General features: G+C 42.1%; 1 protein-coding gene across 3 annotated transcripts in view; it reads right to left on the bottom strand.

Moving 5' to 3' along the window:
- Nucleotides 1–9,745: 9,745 nt before the first annotated feature.
- Nucleotides 9,746–22,029, bottom strand: part of LOC135218382 (uncharacterized) — a 230,388-nt gene continuing 218,104 nt past the window's right edge. For all 3 annotated transcript variants that reach the window (XM_064254668.1, XM_064254670.1, XM_064254669.1), the window contains one exon: nucleotides 9,746–11,087. In XM_064254668.1, the coding sequence (XP_064110738.1) occupies nucleotides 10,680–11,087 (408 nt within the window). In that variant the 3' untranslated portion in view covers nucleotides 9,746–10,679. The remainder of the gene's footprint in view (nucleotides 11,088–22,029) is intronic.

Below are 22,029 nucleotides of genomic sequence, written 5' to 3'. Positions count from 1 at the left end.
TTATGGCTTCAAGATAAACAGGACCAAGTCAAGACTCACTCCAGAGTCAAACTTTCAGTGGCTGGGCATCCAATGGAATCTATCCTCCCATACTTTGTCGATTCCATCAGCCAAGAGGAAGGAAATAGCGAAGTCAGTAAAGCAGTTTCTGAGTCACAAACTTGCGTCAAGAAGAACTCAGGAAAGGATCCTGGGTTCACTCCAGTTTGCATCAGTGACAAACATCTTGATGAAAGCCAAACTGAAAGACCTAACCAGAATCTGGCGCTCACGAGCAAATGTCAGGTCCAGGGACAAGTTATCCTCAGTCCCTCAGATTCCTACGAATCGACTTCGCCCGTGGGCGAAAGTCAAGAACTTATCAATATCAGTGCCCCTTCAGTTTCTCCTCCGGGATTACCATCCACACGGACGCTTCATTAAGCGGTTGTTAGGATATTCCCAGTTCAAGAAAGTTTCAGGGAACTTGGTCACCTCAGTTCCGTCAGTTCCATATAACGTACTGGAAGCAATGGCAGTGTTCTTGACTCTAAAAGGTACGTCCGCCAAAGTACTCCCACATAAAGCTAGTCTTGGACAGCGCAGTGGTAGTACATTGTATAAACAGGGGAGGCTCCAAATCACGTCATCTATAAAATTCATGTCATGGTAGCCATCTTCTCCCTGGCGGACAAGTTCAGTTGGCACCTCTCCTCCACCCATATAGCTGGAGTGAGAAACGTCATAGCAGATGCTCTATCCCGATCAGTACCTCTAGAGTCGGAATGGTCACTGGACAACAGTTCGTTCCAATGGATTCTTCAGAGAGTTCCAGGCCTACAAGTGGATCTCTTCGCATCCCAAGCGAACCACAAACTCCCATGTTATGTGGCACCCAACCTGGACCCTCTGGCCTATGCCACGGACGCCCTGGCCCTAGACTGGAACAACTGGGAGAAGATTTATGTCTTTCCTCCAGTGAATCTTCTCATGAAGGTACTGAACAAACTCAGGACATTTAAGGGTCAAGTGCTCTAGTAGCCCCAGACTGGCCGAAGAGCAATTGGTACCCTCTAGTTCTGGAACTGGGGCTTCGCCCTCTTCGGATTCCCAGTCCCAGGCTCTCCCAGTCAGTACAAACGAAGACTGTGTTCGCTTCCTCAGGATTCTAAAAACCCTAACTTTATGGATTTCATGAAGTTTGCAGCGAAAAGAGATGCGAATATTGACCCTCAAAACATTTCTCTTCTTGGAATCCGATAAAGAGATTCAACTTTGAGACAGTATGATGCTGCTGTCAAAAAAAGTTAGCAACCTTCCTGAGAGAATCAGATATTAGAATCATGACAATCAATTCAGCTATATCCTTTTTCAGATCTTTATTTGAAAAAGGCTTAGCAGCTAGCACCATTACGACAAACAAGTCCCAGCCTTGAAAAAGATTTTTCAATTTGGTTTCAACATAGACTTGACAGACTCCTACTTCACGTCTATTCCCAAGGCTTGTGCTAGACTTAGACCTTCTGTAAGGCCTACGTCAGTATCATGGTTCTTAAATGATGTTCTAAAGCTGGCTTCAGAAACTGATAATGACAACATGCTCATTTATAATGCTCTTAAGAAAAACTCTATTTTTTATTAAGCTTGGCTCAGGAGCTAGAATTTCAGAACTGTCGGCTTTATCCAGAGACCCGATCATATTCATTTCTCCCACAGGGGAGTGCTACTTTCTCCGGAACTAGTTTTATAGCAAAGAATGAAGATCCTTTGATGAGGTGGGAAACCATGGAAGGTACTACCCCTTCCACAAGATATATCTCTTTGCCCAGTATCGACCTTACGAGCCTTTCTGTCTAGGACCTCCTCATCCTCATCGGGTCCTCTCTTTAAGAGAGAAAAAGGTGGTACTTTATCTATTAAAGGCATCAGGCAGCAGATCCTGTACTTTATTAAACAAGCCAATCCTGACTCTTTTCCAAAAGCACTGATGTCAGGGCAGTAGCCACCTCAATTAACTATTTCCAACATATGAACTTCGATGAGTTGAAAAATATACTGGATGGAAATCGCCGACAGTATTTAAACGTCATTACTTAAAGTCCTTGGAAGCTCTAAAATTTTCAGCAGTGGCGGCGGGTAACATAGTTTCCCCCGACTCTGCCTAATCTTTAGTAGAAGATCCAGTCCTCCTTTCTACCTGTCTCACCCAACAGTTCGTCTATTCCTGCCTGTTCATCTACGGTTACCTTGTGTCTTAGCTGCTTTTATGATGATATGGTGGGTGTCCCTTATTTTTTTGCTAGGGACACTCACAATCGATTGTATATATTGATCTCTTGGATGTGATCCCCTTATTTTTATGCTAGGGGATACATCTTAATTGTAATGGTTACGGGTTTTGTATATTAAGTTATATACATTCCTTTATATATTACTGTTATTGAAGTTTGTTCTGCTCAACTTATTGTCTTAATTGCTCTAGAGTTCTTGATACATGTCAATACACAGATACTATTTCGGAACATATATGCCATGTAAGCCCCTGTATATATGTAAATTGCCTTAAGTTAAGAAATATTATTAGCATTATGTTTAATTTAAGCAATATTTCTATTTTTGTATCATTGTGTATATGTATCTTTATTAACAATTATATTCTTTTATTTTATTTTATCTTTATTTGAGACCTCTTTTTTGTTTTGTTAAATGTTTATTTACAATCTTGTGCTATTTCTCTGGTACGATTTCGCGCAGCGACACGAGCTGAGCCCAGAAAAGGGATTTTGACGTAAGGAAAAATCTATTTCTGGGCGATTGGCTCGTGTCGCCAGCGAAATCCCACCCTACCCATCCCATCGCTCAAGATTGTCTGCTAACTTCAGGATGGCCACAGAGGCGCAGCGGTCGGCAGCATGGGATGGAGTAGTAGTAGTTGCTGCCCACTCTGTGGGTCGGCTCTCCTCTTGTGGGGATTTTGTAGTGGGAGATTTCTATTGGTATTCGGCTCGTGGTAGTGGTCTCACTCGCCATAGTGTTCATACCGACACCCTCTTGGAGGGTGAGCGAGTCAGTTGTACTGACCTTTTTCTTTATTTATTTATTCTCTGGTATGTGTTAGTACATTTACCCTAGAAATAATAGATTAAAGGATATTTCGCTGGCGACACGAGCCAATCGCCCAGAAATAGATTTTTCCTTACGTCAAAATCCCTTTTTCATTACTGAAAGACTCTCTGCTTTCATTGCAAACTCAGACTTTCTCGGCGAGCAGCAATGAAATAGCGGATTAACTTTTTCAGTCCTTTGTAAAACAGCAGGGATTAAAGCCGTCTTCACTGGTTGGTGTCATTGACGGGACTTTTTCTATGATCAGAATCTTGAGAGTTTATTTCTCTCGATTCACCTGTGAAGATGTAGGTCCACATTCACTTAAGTCATTTACTAGTGATATAGTATTGTTCCTCCTTAGTTGAGATTCAACTACTGATGAGAAACTTCTGTGTTGCCATCACAGGGACCTCAGTCTCTAGAAGGCAATTGACTATCGTCTAATGTGCACATCGTTGGTGAACAAGATAGATGATTTGTATGATTGTTCTTAGCATAACCCTTCAACAGACGGGTGTCATGTTGACGACATCTTGGATGCATGACAGTTCAAAACTGCAATCAGCCGGCATGTTAACAAGTCCGAGTCCTGTGGACTTTGTATGGGTTGATCCAGATCAGTCATTACTTTGTCCTATTGGTGTGTTGCTGTACCCATGAAGGATCGACACCCTTCATTGAGTGTCGATGCCTTTATCCACTGCAGACCTGAGGTCCTTTATATTTATCCCCACCTCATGCCACCCCTCAATCTGAACCTGGGCTGAAAGGCAAAGTGGAGTGTTTACATCCGGGTAGGTGGGCCTTCCTGCCTACCAGACGGTAGTTACTGCCTAACCACCTTGTTCAAGAATTTAATGGCCGTAATTCCAGCCTACGCTGAAAGTAATTCCTTATGTAAAGGACCTCAGGTTTGTATAGTTAGGAAAAATACAATTTACATTCAAAAATTGTGATGTTTGAATGGTAGCTGTATGGTTGAAGGACCATTGTTTACATTTGTTTCTCCCATTATGAAAGGTAAGGTTGGGTTGTGTAACCCTGATCCCGTGGGAAAAGCTTTGGACACAACTGCGAGAGAGAAACAGCCCTTAATGTGGTGGACCTGTTGGATGGTCCTTTATTTGAGTATTATTGGAATTGCTCATGAATTTTGCATAGCAAGTATGACTTCAGGGAAGTCTTGGAAATTCCACAGTCTAGAGGTTGCTGGCCAGCACACTCGTATTGCTTTTCCCCCATCAAGATTTGACAAAATTTCAGAAGATTATCCGAACTAGACTCCAATTGTGGTTAGTGACATATGTAGTCTCAGCCAAACACCTGCTTGTCTCCAACTGTTGATCACGTATGATTCTTCAGAGAACGGATATCTTTGTATGTCTTTTATGGATATTTATCCAAAAGACTTTCAAGCTCTAGCGAACCTTCGGACATTCAAACTCCATCATCACCGTCATCCTTCAACCTCAATACGTATTGTCCAGATTCGTGGACTTGTGCATTCGCAGATTTCTCTCTGGAACATTTCCCCCTATTATTTGCAGAAATTCCACCTGTTAGCGGTATTTTTCTATGAGAAATAACCACAAATTCCTTTTTTTATGTATCAATTTCATCATAAAATGCACTTTTTGTGATAAAACTATTAAAAAACCTGGTATAAAAATTTTTAATGGTTTTTCTTGAGTTTTAAGTAACAAAATTGAATACAGGGGGACCACTGTATATAAATTTCTTCATTACTTAATGTTAAAAGGGTGTAAGAGCCTAGAGTCAGTCACAAACAAGACCTGCCCATAATACACTGCATCTCCTTGGGAGAAGCACACCCTTTTGTCAATAGCTTGCAGTTCACTTACACACTACAAGGACAAGTGTCTGCCGAGTGAAGACACACAAAAGCAGAACTGGGGGGTTTAAAAGGAGGATCTGTGAGCCATTGTAAAATGACGTCTAGGTTCCAGGAGACCAGTTCAATCTCCTTCTGCTTAGAAATGTTGAATGACTTGACAAGGTCAAGGTCATTAAGATACGAGTTTGATGACAGGTCCAGACCTCTGTGCTTGAAAATCGAGCTAAGCATAGAGCAATATCCTTTAATGGTGGAAGATGACAGACTTCTAGAGGTCCTCAGATAGAGGAGGAAGTCCACTATATGGGTCAAAGATTTCTCAAAAGACGAGACATTATGTCTGAGGCACTATTTAATAAAAAAAAAAAAAAAAAAAAAAAAAAAACTGTCCACTTTGCTTAGTAGACATTGCAAGAAGATTGTTGTCTGCATTTTACAATAGTAGCTTCTGCAGCTGCTCTTGAAAAACCTTTCACTCTGACAAGCTTCCTGACAGTCTGAAGCCTGTCAAAGCAAGAGTGGACAATCTTTGGTGGTATCTCTTGAAGCGAGGTTCTTTGAGTAGCCACTGTTTTTGGGGAAGTAGCCTCAGAATGGAGTTACAAGGGTCATCGAGACATGGTGTGAGACAAACTTGTTCAGCACTTCCTCACTATGTTGAAGGGTAAGAAGGTATACAGATTCAGACTTGGTAGTTTTGGAGCATGGTGTTTGTCGCCCATGCCACTCTTGCTGTAGGTCATGGTCAAGAAGCACTGAAGGCCTAGATGAATTGCCTTTAGCTCCTTGACACTGATATGAAGTTTCCGTTCTTCTGAGGACGACATCCCGGAAACTTCCTGACTTTCCAGAAGGGGTCCCTAGCCTAGATCCGAGGCATTTGATTAGAAATCTAGGTTGAGGCTCAGAGAGAGAAAAGACTTTCCTTGCAAAAGTTTTACTTTGCACTGCCAAAACTGGAGGTCCAATTTGATTTCTTGAGTGATGGGAAACATAACAGAGTCTGGTTGGGTTTTCCTGTCCCAGCTAGCTTTTAGGTAGAATTGGAGAACTCTCGTGTGTAGTCTGCTTAACTCAATGGTCTCGATGGACAATCGAGTTCCTAGTGGGCTCATCCACTAATAGGCCAAACAAGACGAGAGATCGAGAAAACTGTGGATTATCTGGAGCAAATTGGTGATTCTCTTGGGGGTGGGAAAAGTCCAAGAATCCCCAAATAGAGAATCCTTGTGTCGGGAGTAACTGGGACTTTTAAGATTTAAAAGAATTCCTAGTTCCTGGGTAAAGCGAAGAGTGGTCTGCAGGTCCTTCATGCACTTCTTTGAAGGGGATCGAAGGAGCCAGTCATCCAGGTAAAGACTGATGTTGATGCTGATCAGATGAAGCCATTTTGTGAGAGGGAAGAGGACTTTAGTAAACACTTGAGATGCCCTGGAGAGACCAAAGCACAGAGCCCATAACTGAAACACTTTGCCCTGGAAGATGAACCCGAGATACTCCCTGCAGCCAGGATGGAAGGGGACATGGAAGTATGCATCCTGCATATCCAACTGTATCATCCAATCTCCCGGGTGAATGGATGACATGACTGTCTGGTTCATATCCATCTTGAACATCTTCCTTACAAAGTGATTGAGGGCACTTATGTCTAGGATGTCTCCAACCCCCCAACGTTTTGGGGACTACAAACAGAAAATTGTAGAAGCCCTCTTTATGGATGTCCTGAACTTCATCTATGGCTTTCTATGGCTGCAAGCCTAGAAAACTTGAGGAGGTTCTTAAGTAGGTTGTCCAGCTCTGCTGAAGAGAACATAATCTTCGCCTAAGCAAAGGCTGAAAGACAGGAAAAGTCATGGAGGCTGGAGGAGTCCCCTTGAGAGGAAGCAGCGACTACCAACAAGGGAGCTTCTCCAATGGCATGCGATAGGTACATCCTCTTAACCAGACGAGAGGGAGGATGGGTGAAAATAGCCTTACCTCACTCCCTCTTAGCAGAGAACCAGGTTTCAATTTCTTTCATCGCCTTTTTGGATGACAAGGAAAGAACCATCTTAGGAAACTGGAACTATCATCTGGAAGGCTCCTCATCAGGAAGGAGGAAGCTGATGAGGCTGGGGCTGGATGGAAAACTTACCAACAGGTAAGTTGCACATCATTTTTCTCTCCAGCAGCCCCAGCTTCATCGGCTGGTAGTGAAGAAGAGCTGCATATGCTGAGGGTTGATCTCCTCTTCATCCTCAGAAGAGATCAGAGACGGATAAGTCATGCGCACACTCAAGAGGAAGGAGCTTTCTTGAGGATGCTCATGATTTCAGATAACTGTTACCTGACGGATGCCAAAGAAGGCTCATCTTGCTCCAAGGTGGGTGCTTGGTGCTAAGCAGAGGTAGACAGATGATGAAGAGTTAATGCCAGGCACTGTAGTACTACCACAAACTTATGAGATTTGAATTGTGCAATTTCACAGACACACAAACTTTTCATTGGAACCTAAGTAATTGCCATAGACAAGTTTTTCACAGATCCAGACATTTGTGAATCCTCAAAAAACCTACAAAAGTGTTTGTTTAACCCTTAAACGCCGACTGGACGTATTTTACGTCGACATTTTTTGTCTCTCGGGTGCCGACTGGACGTATTTCACGTCGACATACAAAAGTTTTTTTTTTAAATTCGCGGAAAAATACTTTTAGGCCTACCAGCCGAAAACTCTTGAATCACACGCCTTGGGGGATGCTGGGAGTTCACGGATCAAGGTGTTGTTTTGTTTACAATCGTTAAACGGCTAATTTAAAATGGCACTAAAAAGTATCTGTGACACGTCTCGGAAATTATTTTGTCACTTTGACATAATTTTTGTACCATTTTAAATTAGCCGTTGCATGGAGTATTATATATGAAAATGTGCGCATTTTTATGTAGAATACAAAAAAAAAAAAAATACTCATGATTTTAGCTTTTATCAGTTTTGAGATATTTTCATATAAATAACGATGTGCCAAAATTTCAACCTTTAGTCAAATTTGACTCTACTGAAATGGTCGAAAAACGCAATTGTAAGCTAAAACTCTTATATTTTAGTAATATTAAATCATTTACCTTAATTTTGCAACTAATTGGAATTCTCTAGCACAATATTTCGATTTATGGTGAATTTATGAAAAAATCATTTTCCTTACGTCCGCGCGGTAACTCTTCCGAAAAAAATCAGAAATGTTTTTGTCCAATTGTCGTAATGTTTGCACCATTTTAAATTAGCCATTACATAAAGTTTATATGAAAATGTGCAAAATTTCATGTAGAATACAACTAAAAATAATTGAAGGTTGTAGCTTTTCTCATTTTTGAAATAATTGCATATAAATCACAATAAATAGAAAAAAAATGTTCGGTCAACTTTGACTCTACTGAAATGGTCGAAAAACGCAATTGTAAGCTAAAACTCTTACAGTCTAGTAATATTCAGTCATTTATCTTCATCTTGAAACAAATTCGAAGTCTCTAGCACAATATTTAGATTTATGGTGAATTAAAAAAAAAAATTTCCTTCCCTCAGCGCGCGGATTCTCCGCCACAAATCTCCGAAATGCATACGTCCAATTCTCGGAATATTTGCTCCGTTTCATATTAGGCATTTCATAGAGTTTTATATATGAAAATGTGCGCAATTACATGTAGAATAAAACGAAAAATATTTGAAGGTTGTAGCTTTTCTAATTTCCGAAATAATTGCATATAAAAAAATATATAAAAAAATTCGACATTTGGTCAACTTTAACTCGTCGGATATGGTCGTAAACTGCAATTGTAAGCTAATACTCTTACAGTATAGTAATATTCAATAATTTGTCTTCATTTTGAAAGACATTGGAAGTCTCTAGGACAATATTTAGATTTATGGTGAATTTTTGAAGAAAATATTTGTTTATGTCCGCACGTTACGAATTCATGCATTATTTTGTGATAATATTTTCTCTGTGTTGCTTTTATCGTTTTACAATGTGTTATATACCAAAATGATCACAATTTAGTGAACATTACAACAAAAAAAAGTAACTTGTTACCTTCAACTGTTTTGTGCACAGCGCGATTTGAATACAATTATATATGAAATTTCATTTTTGCGCTATCATATATCGCATTATTTATATATGATAATGATAATTTTTTCATTTCTGATGGTTGCATACTAAACATCAGCCAATGACAAAAAAAGGAGCCAAAAATGAACTCTTAATCTTGAAAACTAAGCGCGCTGTGATTTTTTGAAAAAAATATTTTTTCCACTTCCGCGCTCACTCCGAAACACCTCCGGCACACGGGAGACAATTTTTATTTTACCGCTTCGGCGTTTAAGGGTTAATTACATTTTAATTTTTTTTTATGTAATTTATAAGTTTTTAACCTATTATGTTTAAATTAAATAACATTAAATAATAATTCTGGCAAAGACCAACTACAAAAGCTTTTAGATATTAGTTGGTCTGGCTTCTGAAGCCCTGGGAAGACCCTAAGACTAACTCCTTTGGGGTCAAACAGCATCTGCGCTATCAAAAATACAAAATTATGTACCTGTGCAGTGATATAATATGTACACATAAAAAAAAAAAAATTATCATGGTCCATGACATACAACTTGCAGTGTTCTGCAGTGAATTTGAATGTGCTTGTACATGTTCAGTCATGAGCCATAATAAATGAGAAATCAATAAACAAGTGTCAATTCACGTAAAAACAAATGTTCAAATATGTAATAAGAATAGCGAAATGTGCAGGTAACATAGAGCAAAATAATTTTAAAGCTTAAAAATGTAAAAAAAATTTATTGCTAGTACTTACATGACATTCATTACACTTTGCAGTGTATATACTGTATGTAAGTATTTGTAGTTCCAGCATTCAGTCATCAATCATAAAAATATAAAAATTAATAGAGAAAAATGCCAAATCACATTAAATAAATAAATGTTAAAAAAATACAAATAATATACCTATGCAGTAGTAATATAATACATATGGACAAACAACAAAACCATTTAAAAAAAAATTGTCTTGGTACAAGATATTCAACTTCCAGTGTTCTGTGCTTGCGTGCATGATATACCATACTGAAAAGATAAACAGACTTTCAGGAAACTCTTGAGAAGTTCTTATTGTGTACATCCAACTGAAGATTAAATTCAGCCTTCAGTAGTATTCTCCTAGTAAACCTTTTCCTCCTCCACCAATAGCATGCACTGACATCACCCTTCAGATGGGTGAACTTGCACATAATTTCTTCTTTAAAATTAATGCTAAATACATACAACCTTTTTCTTCCCTCTGTAAAACTCACATGAAAAAACATACAATTTCAAAACAACAACAAAATGCTTAGCTATCGAATGACTTATTGTAAATGTACTACACAGTAGTATTAGCGATGTTATGTGGTTTGTTTACAAGGTGTCTAGGTAGTTCTCTAAATGGTTTTTAAATACTTATTATTGTATGTACAGTAACTGAAAATTTTGCTACATCATCAAAACAATAAAATGACAATAGTATTACAAATTAAAGGATATCAATGATAAAGAGTACTCTTGGCATTTTATTATATTGCTACAAATAATTTTTCTTACATATGCATGTAAATATCATAAAATATCATTTAAAACTTAACAATACAAGGCACCCCAACACCATTCATGCATTTACAAAAAAAAAAGCATTAAACAATAAACATTACATAAATCTCTTAGGGCAACCCAAAGAGATCCAAGAGCAAATTAAGTTTGCTATTCAGGAGGCTGACATTTTCCTGAGGAAGCTGTTTTAACCAGTCCTGTGGGAGGTTTGAGTAACCTAGCAAGGCACCTAAGATTCCACCTGTGACACTAGCATGAACACATATACCTTCTCCACCTCTCATTACAATGTCCAGAATCTGAGATTTGAAGTCATAACCATTCTTTTTCCCCAGTGAGTTCATTAGCAGTCCTATAGAAGTCAAAACATCATTGCTACAGCTTTCTTCACTGACTTTGATATCAAGTACATTTAAGAAAATTTGCTCATCTTTTTCACTCAAGTGTTTCTTAGCAACTGTCTTGATGAGATTTTCAATAATCTTCATAAATGCTGGAACATCATTCACTGTACTTCCCTGAAAACATACAAGTTGCCTATAGTAATTTCAAACAAAGGATTTTGACGTAGGAAAAATCTATTTCTGGGTAAGGAAGCCGTGTCGCCCAGTGAAATGTGTCTGCTTTAGCACTATTTCTAGTAAAATATTGCTATAATACCAGAGAACTGCTAAATTGGACATGTCAGAAGCCTCCGACTCGCTCACCTACATAAAAGGTGTCGGTATAAAACTGGGGCGAGTGTTAAACACTACCACAGCAACCCCTCCAATTAGCCTTTTCCTCATCAAAAGACCCTAAATACGGGGAGCCGACCCATAGGTCACACCTATGGGGGGGGATTTCACTGGGCGACACGGCTTCCTCGCCCAGAAATAGATTTTTCCTACGTCAAAATCCCTTTTCTGGGCTCAGCCGTGTCGCTCCCGTGAAATTGTACCAGAGAAACACCAAGCTACATCACTCTGAAATGAAATAGAATATTAAATTGTATAAATTAACACCATACACCAATTCTAATAACAAAGACACTTGCTGCGGTAGGTAGAATGTTAATAATGCTGGCATAATGGAAAATATTCATAAGACACAAGGACAGTACTATATTGATGTTGTAACAGGAGACACTGATCTCCCTACAGCTATTGCATGATATTTTAAGATCCTCCAAAGACTTAAGGTAATGCTTTTGGAAAACCCAGTGCGACTTCCGACCAGTATACTTCTTCAGATCATCAAAGTTCATATATTTGAAGAAATTTACAGAAGTTGTTATAGCCCGAATACCACGCACCTTGGGAAATGACCCTGGGCTGGCTTTCTTGATAAAATACAAAAACTGCTGCCTAATGCCCTTTAGAGATATGGTACCACCGCCACCCCACATGAAAAGGGGGGGGCCTTCGGAAAAGGTAGATGTTCTAGATAAATAGTCCTTAAGAGTTTTAACAGGACATAAAGATGGATGTTGCGGAAACGGAACAACCTTCCATGGGGACCACCTTACCAAAGGGTTCTCATTCTTAGCCATAAAGTATTTATTTGGTGAAAGCAACACGTCACCCGAGGAAAGGAATTCTATATGCCCTTGGCCTCTAGATAAAGATGACATCTCCGATATTCTGGCACCTGAAGCCAGACTTAATAAAAAACAGTGCCTTACGCAAAAGGGTTTGGCAATCACATTTGGAGTTGTCTGTTTTAGAGTCTAAACTGAGAACATCGTTAAGAAACCATGACACTGACGACGGCCTGTGAATGGGCCGCAGGCGTGCACATGCCCTTGGGACTGAGGTGAAATAAGACTCAGTTAGATTTATACCAAACCCGAGAAGAAAAATCTTTTTCAGAGCTCACTTAGTGGTTGTTATTGTGGCAACTGCCAAGCCTTGTTCGAATAAAGTCCTGAAGAAGGTTATAGCCACGTTCATTGTCATTACTTTGACATTGATTCCCTGAGAAATGTAGACAATTGTTTAACTGCTGAATCATACTGGCGAAGTGTAGATTCTCTTTTGTCTGACTCCAAGAACAAAATGTTCTGTGGATCAATGTCCCCTACTCTCCTACCTGCAAACTTCATGAAATCCATAAAGATAGGGGGTTTTGTGAAGACCTGAGGAATCGAACACAGTCACCGTTTGAACTTGTTGCGACAGCCTCAAGTCCGGGAGAGGGTGAGGACGAAGACCTAGTTCCAGGAGAAGGGGAAACCAATTGCTCTTGGGCCAGTAAGGAGCTATGAGAGCCACCTGACCTTTGAAGGATTTCAACTTGTGCAGCATCTTCAGGAGAAGGTTCATTGGAGGGAATAAATAAACCTTCCTCCACTGATTCCAATCTATACTCAGGGCGTACGTAGCGTATGCCAGAGGGTCCATATTTGGGGCTACGTAACAAGGCAGCTTGTGGTTTGCCCCTGTAGCAAACAGATCTACTTCCAGACCCGGTACTCTCCTGCAAACCCTCTTGAAGGATTCCTGGTCTAGTGACCATTCTGACTCCAGGGGGACTGACCGGGACAGTGCGTCTGCTACTACATTGTGGACTCCTGCCAGATGGGTAGCCGATAGATGCCAGGTGTTCTTGTCAGCTAGAGAAAAAATTGCTATCATCACGTGGTTCAAATGACTTGACTTTGAACCACCTCTGTTTATACAGTGTACCACTACCGCACTGTCGAGAACCCACCAGATATGAGTCTCCTCCGGAGGAAGGAGCTTCTTTAAGGTCAGAAACACTGCCATAGCTTCCAGGATGTTGATGTGAAGCTTTTGGAACTGAGGTGACCAAGTTCCCTGAACCTTCTCGTGCTGTAAATAACCTCCCTAACCTGTCAGTGATGCGACTGTATGCACCAGTAGGGACGGGGGAGGGAACTGCAACTGTAACTCTTTGGCTAGATTTTCGGCCATTGTCCATGGACGTAGACGTTTCTTGAGAATCAGAGGTACCCGGCCGAACTTGTCGCGACACTTGGCATTGGCCTTTGAACGCCAAACTCGATTGATGTCCTTGAGCTTGGCTTTCAACAGAACGTCTGTGACTGAGGCAAACTGGAGCAAGCCTAGGATCGTCTCCTGATTCCTTCTCGAAGTCTTTTTGCATTTTAAAAATTGGCTTGTTGCCTTGGCAGTCTCCTTCCCCTTCCCTGATGGAATGGAAAGATTGTGTGAATCCAAGCCCCAATGGATACCTAGCCACTGGAACTTGGATTCTGGGGCCAATCTGGACTTGGTCCTGTTGATCTTGAACCCTATATATTCCAGGAAAGATATGACCTTGTCCGTGGCTTTCATATACTTGTCTTTGACCATCTCCCAGATTAGCCAGTCGTCTAGGTACGCCACCACCAATAAACCCTGAGACCTTAGCTCCTGCACCACTACCTCCGCCAGTTTCGTGAAAACCCTTGGGGCTATATTCAGCCCGAAGGGCATCACCTTGAAGGAATAGGCTTCTTTCCCTAGTTTGAAGCCCAGGAATGGATGGAAGTGCCGAGCTATCGGGACATGATAATAGGCGTCTGTAAGATCTATAGAGGTGGTGACGCCCCCACGGGGAAGTAAGGTCCATACCTGAGAGATGGTCAGCATTTAGAACTTGACGCAACGAATGTACAAGTTTAAACGGGACAAGTCTAAGATCACCCTCCTTTTGTCGCCCCTTCTTTGGGACACTGAATAGACGACCCTGAAATTTCAAGTTCTTTGTCCTGGAGACTGCTCCCTTCTGGAGAAGGTCCCTGGAGTAATCCATCAACCCTTGCATTGGTTGCTGATAGAAGGTGATGGGTGGAGGAGGACCCTTGATCCAACTCCAGCCTAGGCCCCTGGATACTAAGCTTTCCGCCCAGCTGCTGAACCCCCAACGATGTCGAAAGAGATACAGCTTGCCTCCTACCTGAGGAACTTCATTGAGATGATGAGGGTCGGGTTCCTCTTCCTGACCATGCACCTCTAGCTCGCCCTTGGGCTCCAGTTCCTCCACGCTGACGAAAGGGGCCTCTAGCCCTGCCACCCCTAGCAACCTTGGTAAAAGTTGAAATTTGAAATACCCGATTCTCATAGACCAGGGTTAAAAGCAGGCGACACTGAATACAGTGGGGGAACCTGTTGGCTAGCCGACAGCGAAAAGAAGACAATTGATGCTGTTGCTGAGGCTGAGAGCGAAAGGAAGACAATTGATGCTGTTGCTGAGGCTGAGCCTTAGAAGACGAAGGCTGGGGAACTTGCTGAATTGGTACAGCTTGTAGCACAGGATGCTGTTGCGGAACTTGGAAAGATTGGTACCTTCTATGCCTCTTCCTAGCCCTAAAACTGGAGGAAGAAGACTCTAATTTCCTTTTGAAAGGAATGCCCCAACGCAATCTGATGCTTTGATTAAAACGTGATGCCTTGTTCTGAACCTCGTTTACTGCCGAAGCTGGGAAGAGATCTGCACCCCAGATTGAGGAAGCCAGCAGCTTGTTGGGTTCGTGCCTGATCGTAGCATCGGATAGAACATGCTTCCTGCAATTTCCCTTAGTAACCGCAAAGTCGTACGAGTCACATTGCATGCTCAAAAGTAACGACTCCGCAATGACCTTAAACAGCGGCTCATGAGCGTACTCCAAAGCCGCTGTCTCCGTCATCACTAGGGAGTTAAGAGACCTTGCAAGACGTGTCCTAGCATCAAATTCGGCTTGGATCAATGCGTCTGACAGCCTAGGGAGGCGCTCACTAAACAAGTTGATTGCACAGTTTGGCTTAAGCTTGCCTACCGAGAATGTAGCCGGCAAACTTCCCACAAATTCTCCCTACCTGGGAGTAGCAATGATGTGGGATCTGTCTCGCTAAGCTGGGGCTCTTCCCGAGTCACCGCCTGAAGGGTAAGTCCTGCTACCTTTGATGTAAAAGGTAAGGGGTTCCCGTCATCAGTCGTAAACATCGTGAAAGGGCTTTTATATGCTGTTACCTTAGTATTTGAGCAGTTCCAATCTTCTAGGCTCCGTATCCATGCTTGCAGAGCCTGATTGCTAGAAAGGATAACAGTCCCCTTGGAGACCTTATCCTCCCTAATCAGAGCTGCCTCCATAAGCCTAACATAACCTATAAATGGTGGCCGTAACCCTTCGGGGAAGAACTCGAAATCCTCGAGTCTACGTGTACCACAACCTTCTACAGTCAACATCCCGTTGACAAACGGAGCGAAGTTCACCACCCTCCAAGGATTACCAGGGTGGAACGGAGGGAGCGTGGACCCGTCAGGCATGCTCTGACCTTGCACCAAGATACTAGGAGGTGCTGGAACTGCCAACTCCTGTCTGAGACCTGCAATCAGGGAGTCCTGTGCACCTAAACTTTTAAAACTCTTTCAAACCTTGCTGCAACTGAACTGACTAAGCTACCAAGACCACTGACCTGATTAAAATATTCGTGTTGAACAGGTCTTGGCCGACTAAAGGGAACCTTCCTGCCCTCCCTACGGTACCTTATGAGGTATCCGATCTCTAGACGTTGATGGAATGGGACTTGTGGGGCAATGGGAAGAGTTCCCTCCTTGAGGCCTTGGATTTGCAGGCTTAGAAAGAGATCTCAGCCTAGGTTTAATATGTGTATGAACCTCTGGCACCTGCCCAGGCCTTGGCTTTGTCTCTGATTTGCTTTTAAGCAAGGTTTTACCCGAAGGTTTTCTCTTTAATTTAGGAATCACAGAGAAGAAATGCGACCTGGAAGGGGGCAAACCTCCTGTGAAACCCATGAAGGAATGAAGTAAAGGGAGAGGAAGAATCAGTCACTCGAGGATAGACCCCAGTGACCAACTAGGCTAGCCTCATTAACACTGTTACCTGTACCCATATCTAGTGTAACGGGCAAATCCTCACTACTTCAAGTGAGACTCCTTCCAAACCAAGGTCCGGCAACTCTGCCTCTTGCTGTTCCATAACTGAATCTTAAATTGATTTGATAATTGGTGCTGCGACTTTTGGGTCAACGTATCCGGCAGATTTCCCGGCTGGGAAGGCTGCCATATCTTGAGGTAGAATATACGGCTTAGCTTTCCCTACGTTCCGTCCAAAACCTCCAACCCAGATCTTGAGGGTGGAGAGTGCAGCATGCTTAACAGACTGCTCCGTCTGTAATGCAAGGAATGTGTCAATTTTGAGTAAAATCTTTGAACTTTATGCTTACATTTGATTAATTAATGTAATTTAATTTAAAGAAATTTTTATTATTTATTTATTTATTTATTTTTTTTTTACACTAACACAAGTAGTGTAATATAATTCCATCACAATATGCATAGAACAAGCAGTGCGGTAACTTACCGAACAGGTAACCTGTTGTACAAGTCGTAGCAGGCAAAGCAGTTTTCGTGATGCCAGACTACGGAATCTGTAAGCAATACTGCGCACGGGGCACGGTTCCGGCAAACATCATGGTTGCACGGATCCTGTAGACCGGCAACCAGACACTGAGTGGCCTGTAAGTGCAATAATATATAAGAACAATTGCACAAACTTATTAGGATTATTATGATAATAATGTCATATGCCGGAGCATATCGGACTCAGAAAATATAAAACCCCTTATATATTTACGTCCCGGGAACTGTGTAAGAAATAAAACAACCCGGAACTGTATGACTGGGAGGGGGGGTACACGAAGTATCCCGGGACGGCCACATGAACTCCCAAGTTCCGTGGCAAAACGAAAAGAAAAAATGAAAATTAAAATAACAAATATAATATCTCCGCCCTCGGAAGAGTAACTTCCGTAAACATAGCCCTCAACGACTACCGGAGAAGCCGGAATCTAAACCCGCCTTATGCGGAGAGGGAATGTTTTAGGCGGATGGATGTAAGTTCCGAGAGTTGAAAGAAGCAAAGCGCAACAAATCCACGGAAACTGAGGCTAAATACGCAAAGCAACCATCAACTCCGGAGGAGGTCGGCTGAGAAGCGACACCCACCAACCTAAGGTCCTGGAGGACCCTCTACACTCCCCCCTCCGCTGATGGGAACGGTTGTCAGTGACAACCTAAGCGAGAGGAGTACCCAATTACTGGGGGCCCCACGTGAGGGGGAGGAAGGGAGGACTGATGGGGTGACAATCATGTGACCAGCGTATTCACGAGGAAAACGCAGGCACAGCCTATGTAGGCTAACCGACATAACATCCAACAAATACATAGACAAAATAAAATCAATTACTTAAAGCTAAAAGAAAATCATGCTTTAACACAGGATGGGGAAATGAAAATAAAACCTCTTAAAATATAAAACCGCTATGAAGGCCACCCGATAACGGTGGGCGCAAAAGGGGAAATCCTACTTGCTTACTGACAAAACGATAAGAAACGGCAGGCAGACGAAAAGAAAAAAGGGAAAAAATATCTGAATGAAATATACCAAACTTAAAAATAAAAGGGATAACGGTGGATATACGGCGAAACACGTAACAAAGAAACGTGCTCGAATAAAGACCCCCGTGAAAAACATGAAAATAATGAAAATAACAAAAACATAAACGAAAATAGGATCGACTTAAACTGCCACCCAAGAAATAAATAAATATATGTACTGAAATATCACATGTTACAAGCAGAGAGGAAGACCACTCGAAATCGGTACAAATCAAGGGTAAGCCGTAAAGGCGACTCGCCGCCCGCCCGCTACTTAAAAGTGACGCCTAACAAAACCCTAAATAAAGGCAAAACGGAAGGCAAATTCACTCCCTAAATATTGAAAAAGGGCAGAACCAGTACTTAACTTGGGTGAAGAGGTAGATTGACGATCCATAACCAAGAATAAAAATAAAAGAACAGATAGCTATATTCGAGCGTCCGAACACGATATGGCTATCGAAAAGTATGTCGTCACAGACGCCTTCAACGGGGTAGCTAGGTGTGACCTATGGGTCGGCTCCCCGTATTTAGGGTCTTTTGATGAGGAAAAGGCTAATTGGAGGGGTTGCTGTGGTAGTGTTTAACACTCGCCCCAGTTTTATACCGACACCTTTTATATAGGTGAGCAAGTCAGAGGCTTCTGACATGTCCAATTTAGCAGTTCTCTGGTATTATAGCAATATTTTACTAGAAATAGTGCTAAAGCAGACACATTTCACGGGAGCGACACGGCTGAGCCCAGAAATTTTGTTTCTACTCAAACTTGATTATTAAAATAAAGTACATATGAAAGCTATTTGCTTTTAATAATAAGAATTAAAAATTTTACAGCAATTTTGACTCCTCCTAACTATGCAAGGACATGTTATGCCTAAAAGCTAGAGATGTAGCCACGGCTCTCACTTCATGAGCCTTAGCTTTAATGGAGGGTAACACTTCTTCCTGGATTTGAGAGCATGCCTCCATTATCAAGTTCCTTAGGAAAAAGGAAATGGCGTTCTTAGACATCGGCTGAGACGGAGACTTCACCAAACACCATAGATTACTTGCAGGTTCTCTAATCTTGTCTGTTCTATTCAAATAGTAGTGTAATGCTTGTACTGGACAAAGAAGACGCTCTTCCTCCTCTGGTCCTATGATATCCATAAGATTCTTAATCTTAAAAGAACGTGGGCAAGGTTTGTTCACCACCTCGTTCTTTGCCAGAAAATCCAAGGATAGAGAGCAGACTGCGTCATCTTGTCTATTGCTTGTAATTCGCTGATCCTTCTGGCTGCTGCCAGAGCTGTCAGAAAAAGGGATTTTTTGCGAGGTTCCTTAGAGACACTGAGCAGAGGGGTTCATAAGAGTCCCCCGACAGCCACTTTAGAACCAAGTCCAAATTCCAAGAAATTGCTCCCAACTTAACTATCTTGGAAGTGTCCATGGATCTAATAAGATTGCTAATGTCATTGTTGTGTCCCACATCTATGCCTCTGTTTGAACAGAGAGTTTAGCATAGCTCTGTACCCTTTAATAGTACTGGATCCTAACTTCCTAGAGGACCTCAAAAATAGCAGAAAATCCACTATCTGTGCGATAGTGGTTTGAGAAGAGACGTTGTCTTCTACACCAGTTTCTAAAAACTGACCAATTCGACTGGTAGAGCTTGGAAGTAGAAGATCTACAACATCTAGCAATGGCTTCTGCAGCTTGTCCTGAAAAGCCTTTCACTCTAAATAGTTGCTTGACAGTCTGTCAGAGACAGAGACAGCGTGAACAATGCCTGATGGAACCTGTACAAGTGAGGCTGTTTGAGTAGCGACTTCTTCTGGGAAGAAGTCTTGGAAAGTCTATAATTAGACAAAGGAGGTCTGGAAACCACTCCTTCCTCGGCCAGAATGGAGCTACGAGAGTCATGGAGACATTTTGATGACTCATAAACTTGTTGATCACCTCTCGAATCATTGCGAAAGGTGGGAACGTGTATAGGTCCAGCCCCATCCAATCTTGCAGCATGGCGTCTGTCGCTGTCTGATAAAGAGAGAAAGAGTGCATGCCTCCTTGTTTGCAGATGTACGACAGTGCTGTGGTGTGGTCTGCAAATACCGCTAGTACTATCTTTCCCGAAACCTGTCGAGCAAAGTGTTGCAGACTGAGGAAGATCGCCAATGGTTCCTTCACGTTGATGTGTAGGATTCTTTGTTCCACCGACCAGATACCCGATGTCTGTTGCGACTCCAGGATGGCTCCCCATCCTAGGTCTGATGCATCGGAGTACAATTTCAGGTCTGGGGTCTTTGGTTGGAGCGACTTAACTTCTAGTAACCTGTCCTTGGCCAACCACCATCGGAGATCCAACTTTATCTCCTCAGAGATCGGGAAAACAAACGAGTCTTCCTGCGTCATTCTGGACAAGAGAACCTTCAAATAGAATTGCAGAGGGTGCATGTGTAGCCTGCCTAACTTGACAAACTGTTCCACTGACGAAAGAGTTCCTAGAAGGCTCATCCACTAAAGGGCTGAGCAAGATCTCCAACTCATAAATTCTTGTACCGTGTGTAGGCAAGATTCCACTCTTTTCGGCGATAGAAAAGCCTGAAAAGTCCGAGAGTCCAGAATCATACCTAAATACTGAATTCTCCAAGAAGGAACCATCTGGGATTTTGGGGCATTTATTATTATTCCTAGGTCCTGAGTCAGAGCAAAAAGTTTCTTCAAGTTCCCAGTGTACTGTTCCTTTAAGGGAGAGCGTAGGACCCAGTCGTCTAGGTAAAAAAGGTGTTTATCACCATCAAATGTAGCCACTTCGCTAAAGGGGCCAAGACCCTTGTGAAAACTTGGGGCGCAGTTGTCAGACCGAAACACAGGGCTCCGAATTGATATACCTTGTCTTCGAACACAAAGCGGAGAAGTTTCCTTGACTCTGGGTGTATGGGGATATGGAAGTATGCATCTTCCATATCCAGAGTCACCATCCAACCCTCTGGATGAAGAGAAGCTAGGATAGAAACATTTGTCTCCATTCGAAACTTCGTTTTTACAATACGTATACTGATTCAGTGTGCTGACGTCTAGGACAGGCCTCCAGCCCCCAATTGATTTGGGGACTACAAAAAGTCGGTTGTAGAAACCCTCCAAGCCGTGATCTACTACTGTTCTACTTCTCTTTTGTGCATAAGAGACTGAACCTCTCTCGAGAGGGCTAAATGCCTCTCAGATCCTGCTGAGTAAGCTGTTAATGTTATTGGAAAACTGGATAACTGTGGCTTTTGTAGGAGAGGGATGAAATAGCCTTCGCATAACACCTGAAGCACCCAAGGATCCGCACCTCTGTTGCTCCATTCCCTCCAGAAATAACGGAGCCTTGCTCCTACGGGAACACGGGAGACGCAACATTCATAGCTTGTTGGAAGTTTTCATGTTGGTCTTCCTAACTGATCTGTAGCCTGGCCACAAGTTTGATCTAGGCCTAGATCGATGACTGAATCTACCTCCATGAAAGGGCTGAGGCTGAAGAGGAGAGACTGATTTGTAAGCCGAGGATACCAGCTCCTTCTGTTTCTTTGGTGACTGAGTCAACAAATCTGTGGTGGACTTACTCTGAAGATCCATCAAAAGTGTTTTACTGTTGACCACGGAAAAAGATACATTTTGTCCAAAGGAGAGAATAACAGCGCTCCACCTCTGCATAGACGTCACTCCCTTAAGAGGTAAAAGAGCACCAAAGCTCCCTCTTTTTCAGAAGGCACATAGCGAAAAGAAAAGCTACATACTTTGCTGGAAACGTCTCTTACTGCCTTGTCCGCACATGAAAGCACTTCAAACCAATGGGCTGACAGGTCTTCTTGCAACGAAGAACAGCCAAAGCGCCCACCGTCCAGTCTAAGAAACTAAACGCCTCCAAAATCTTGAAAATGTTCTTCACCAGATGTTCTATCTTTGGCGAAATGAAAAATACTTTGGCTGCTCTGAACGTTGAACATCTGGCCAAGTCTAGTAAGGCTAATAAATCTCCCTGGGAGGAGGCAGATACCCCAAGGAGTCTCACCTGTTACGTAATACCTGTAGGATTTCTTGATAAGCTTCGAC

The sequence above is a fragment of the Macrobrachium nipponense genome, chromosome 9 (assembly GCF_015104395.2).
Source record: "Macrobrachium nipponense isolate FS-2020 chromosome 9, ASM1510439v2, whole genome shotgun sequence".
Taxonomy (NCBI): Eukaryota; Metazoa; Arthropoda; class Malacostraca; order Decapoda; family Palaemonidae; genus Macrobrachium; species Macrobrachium nipponense.
The sequence above is the reverse complement of the archived record's forward strand: the minus strand, read 5'-3'. Positions and strand labels throughout refer to the sequence as shown.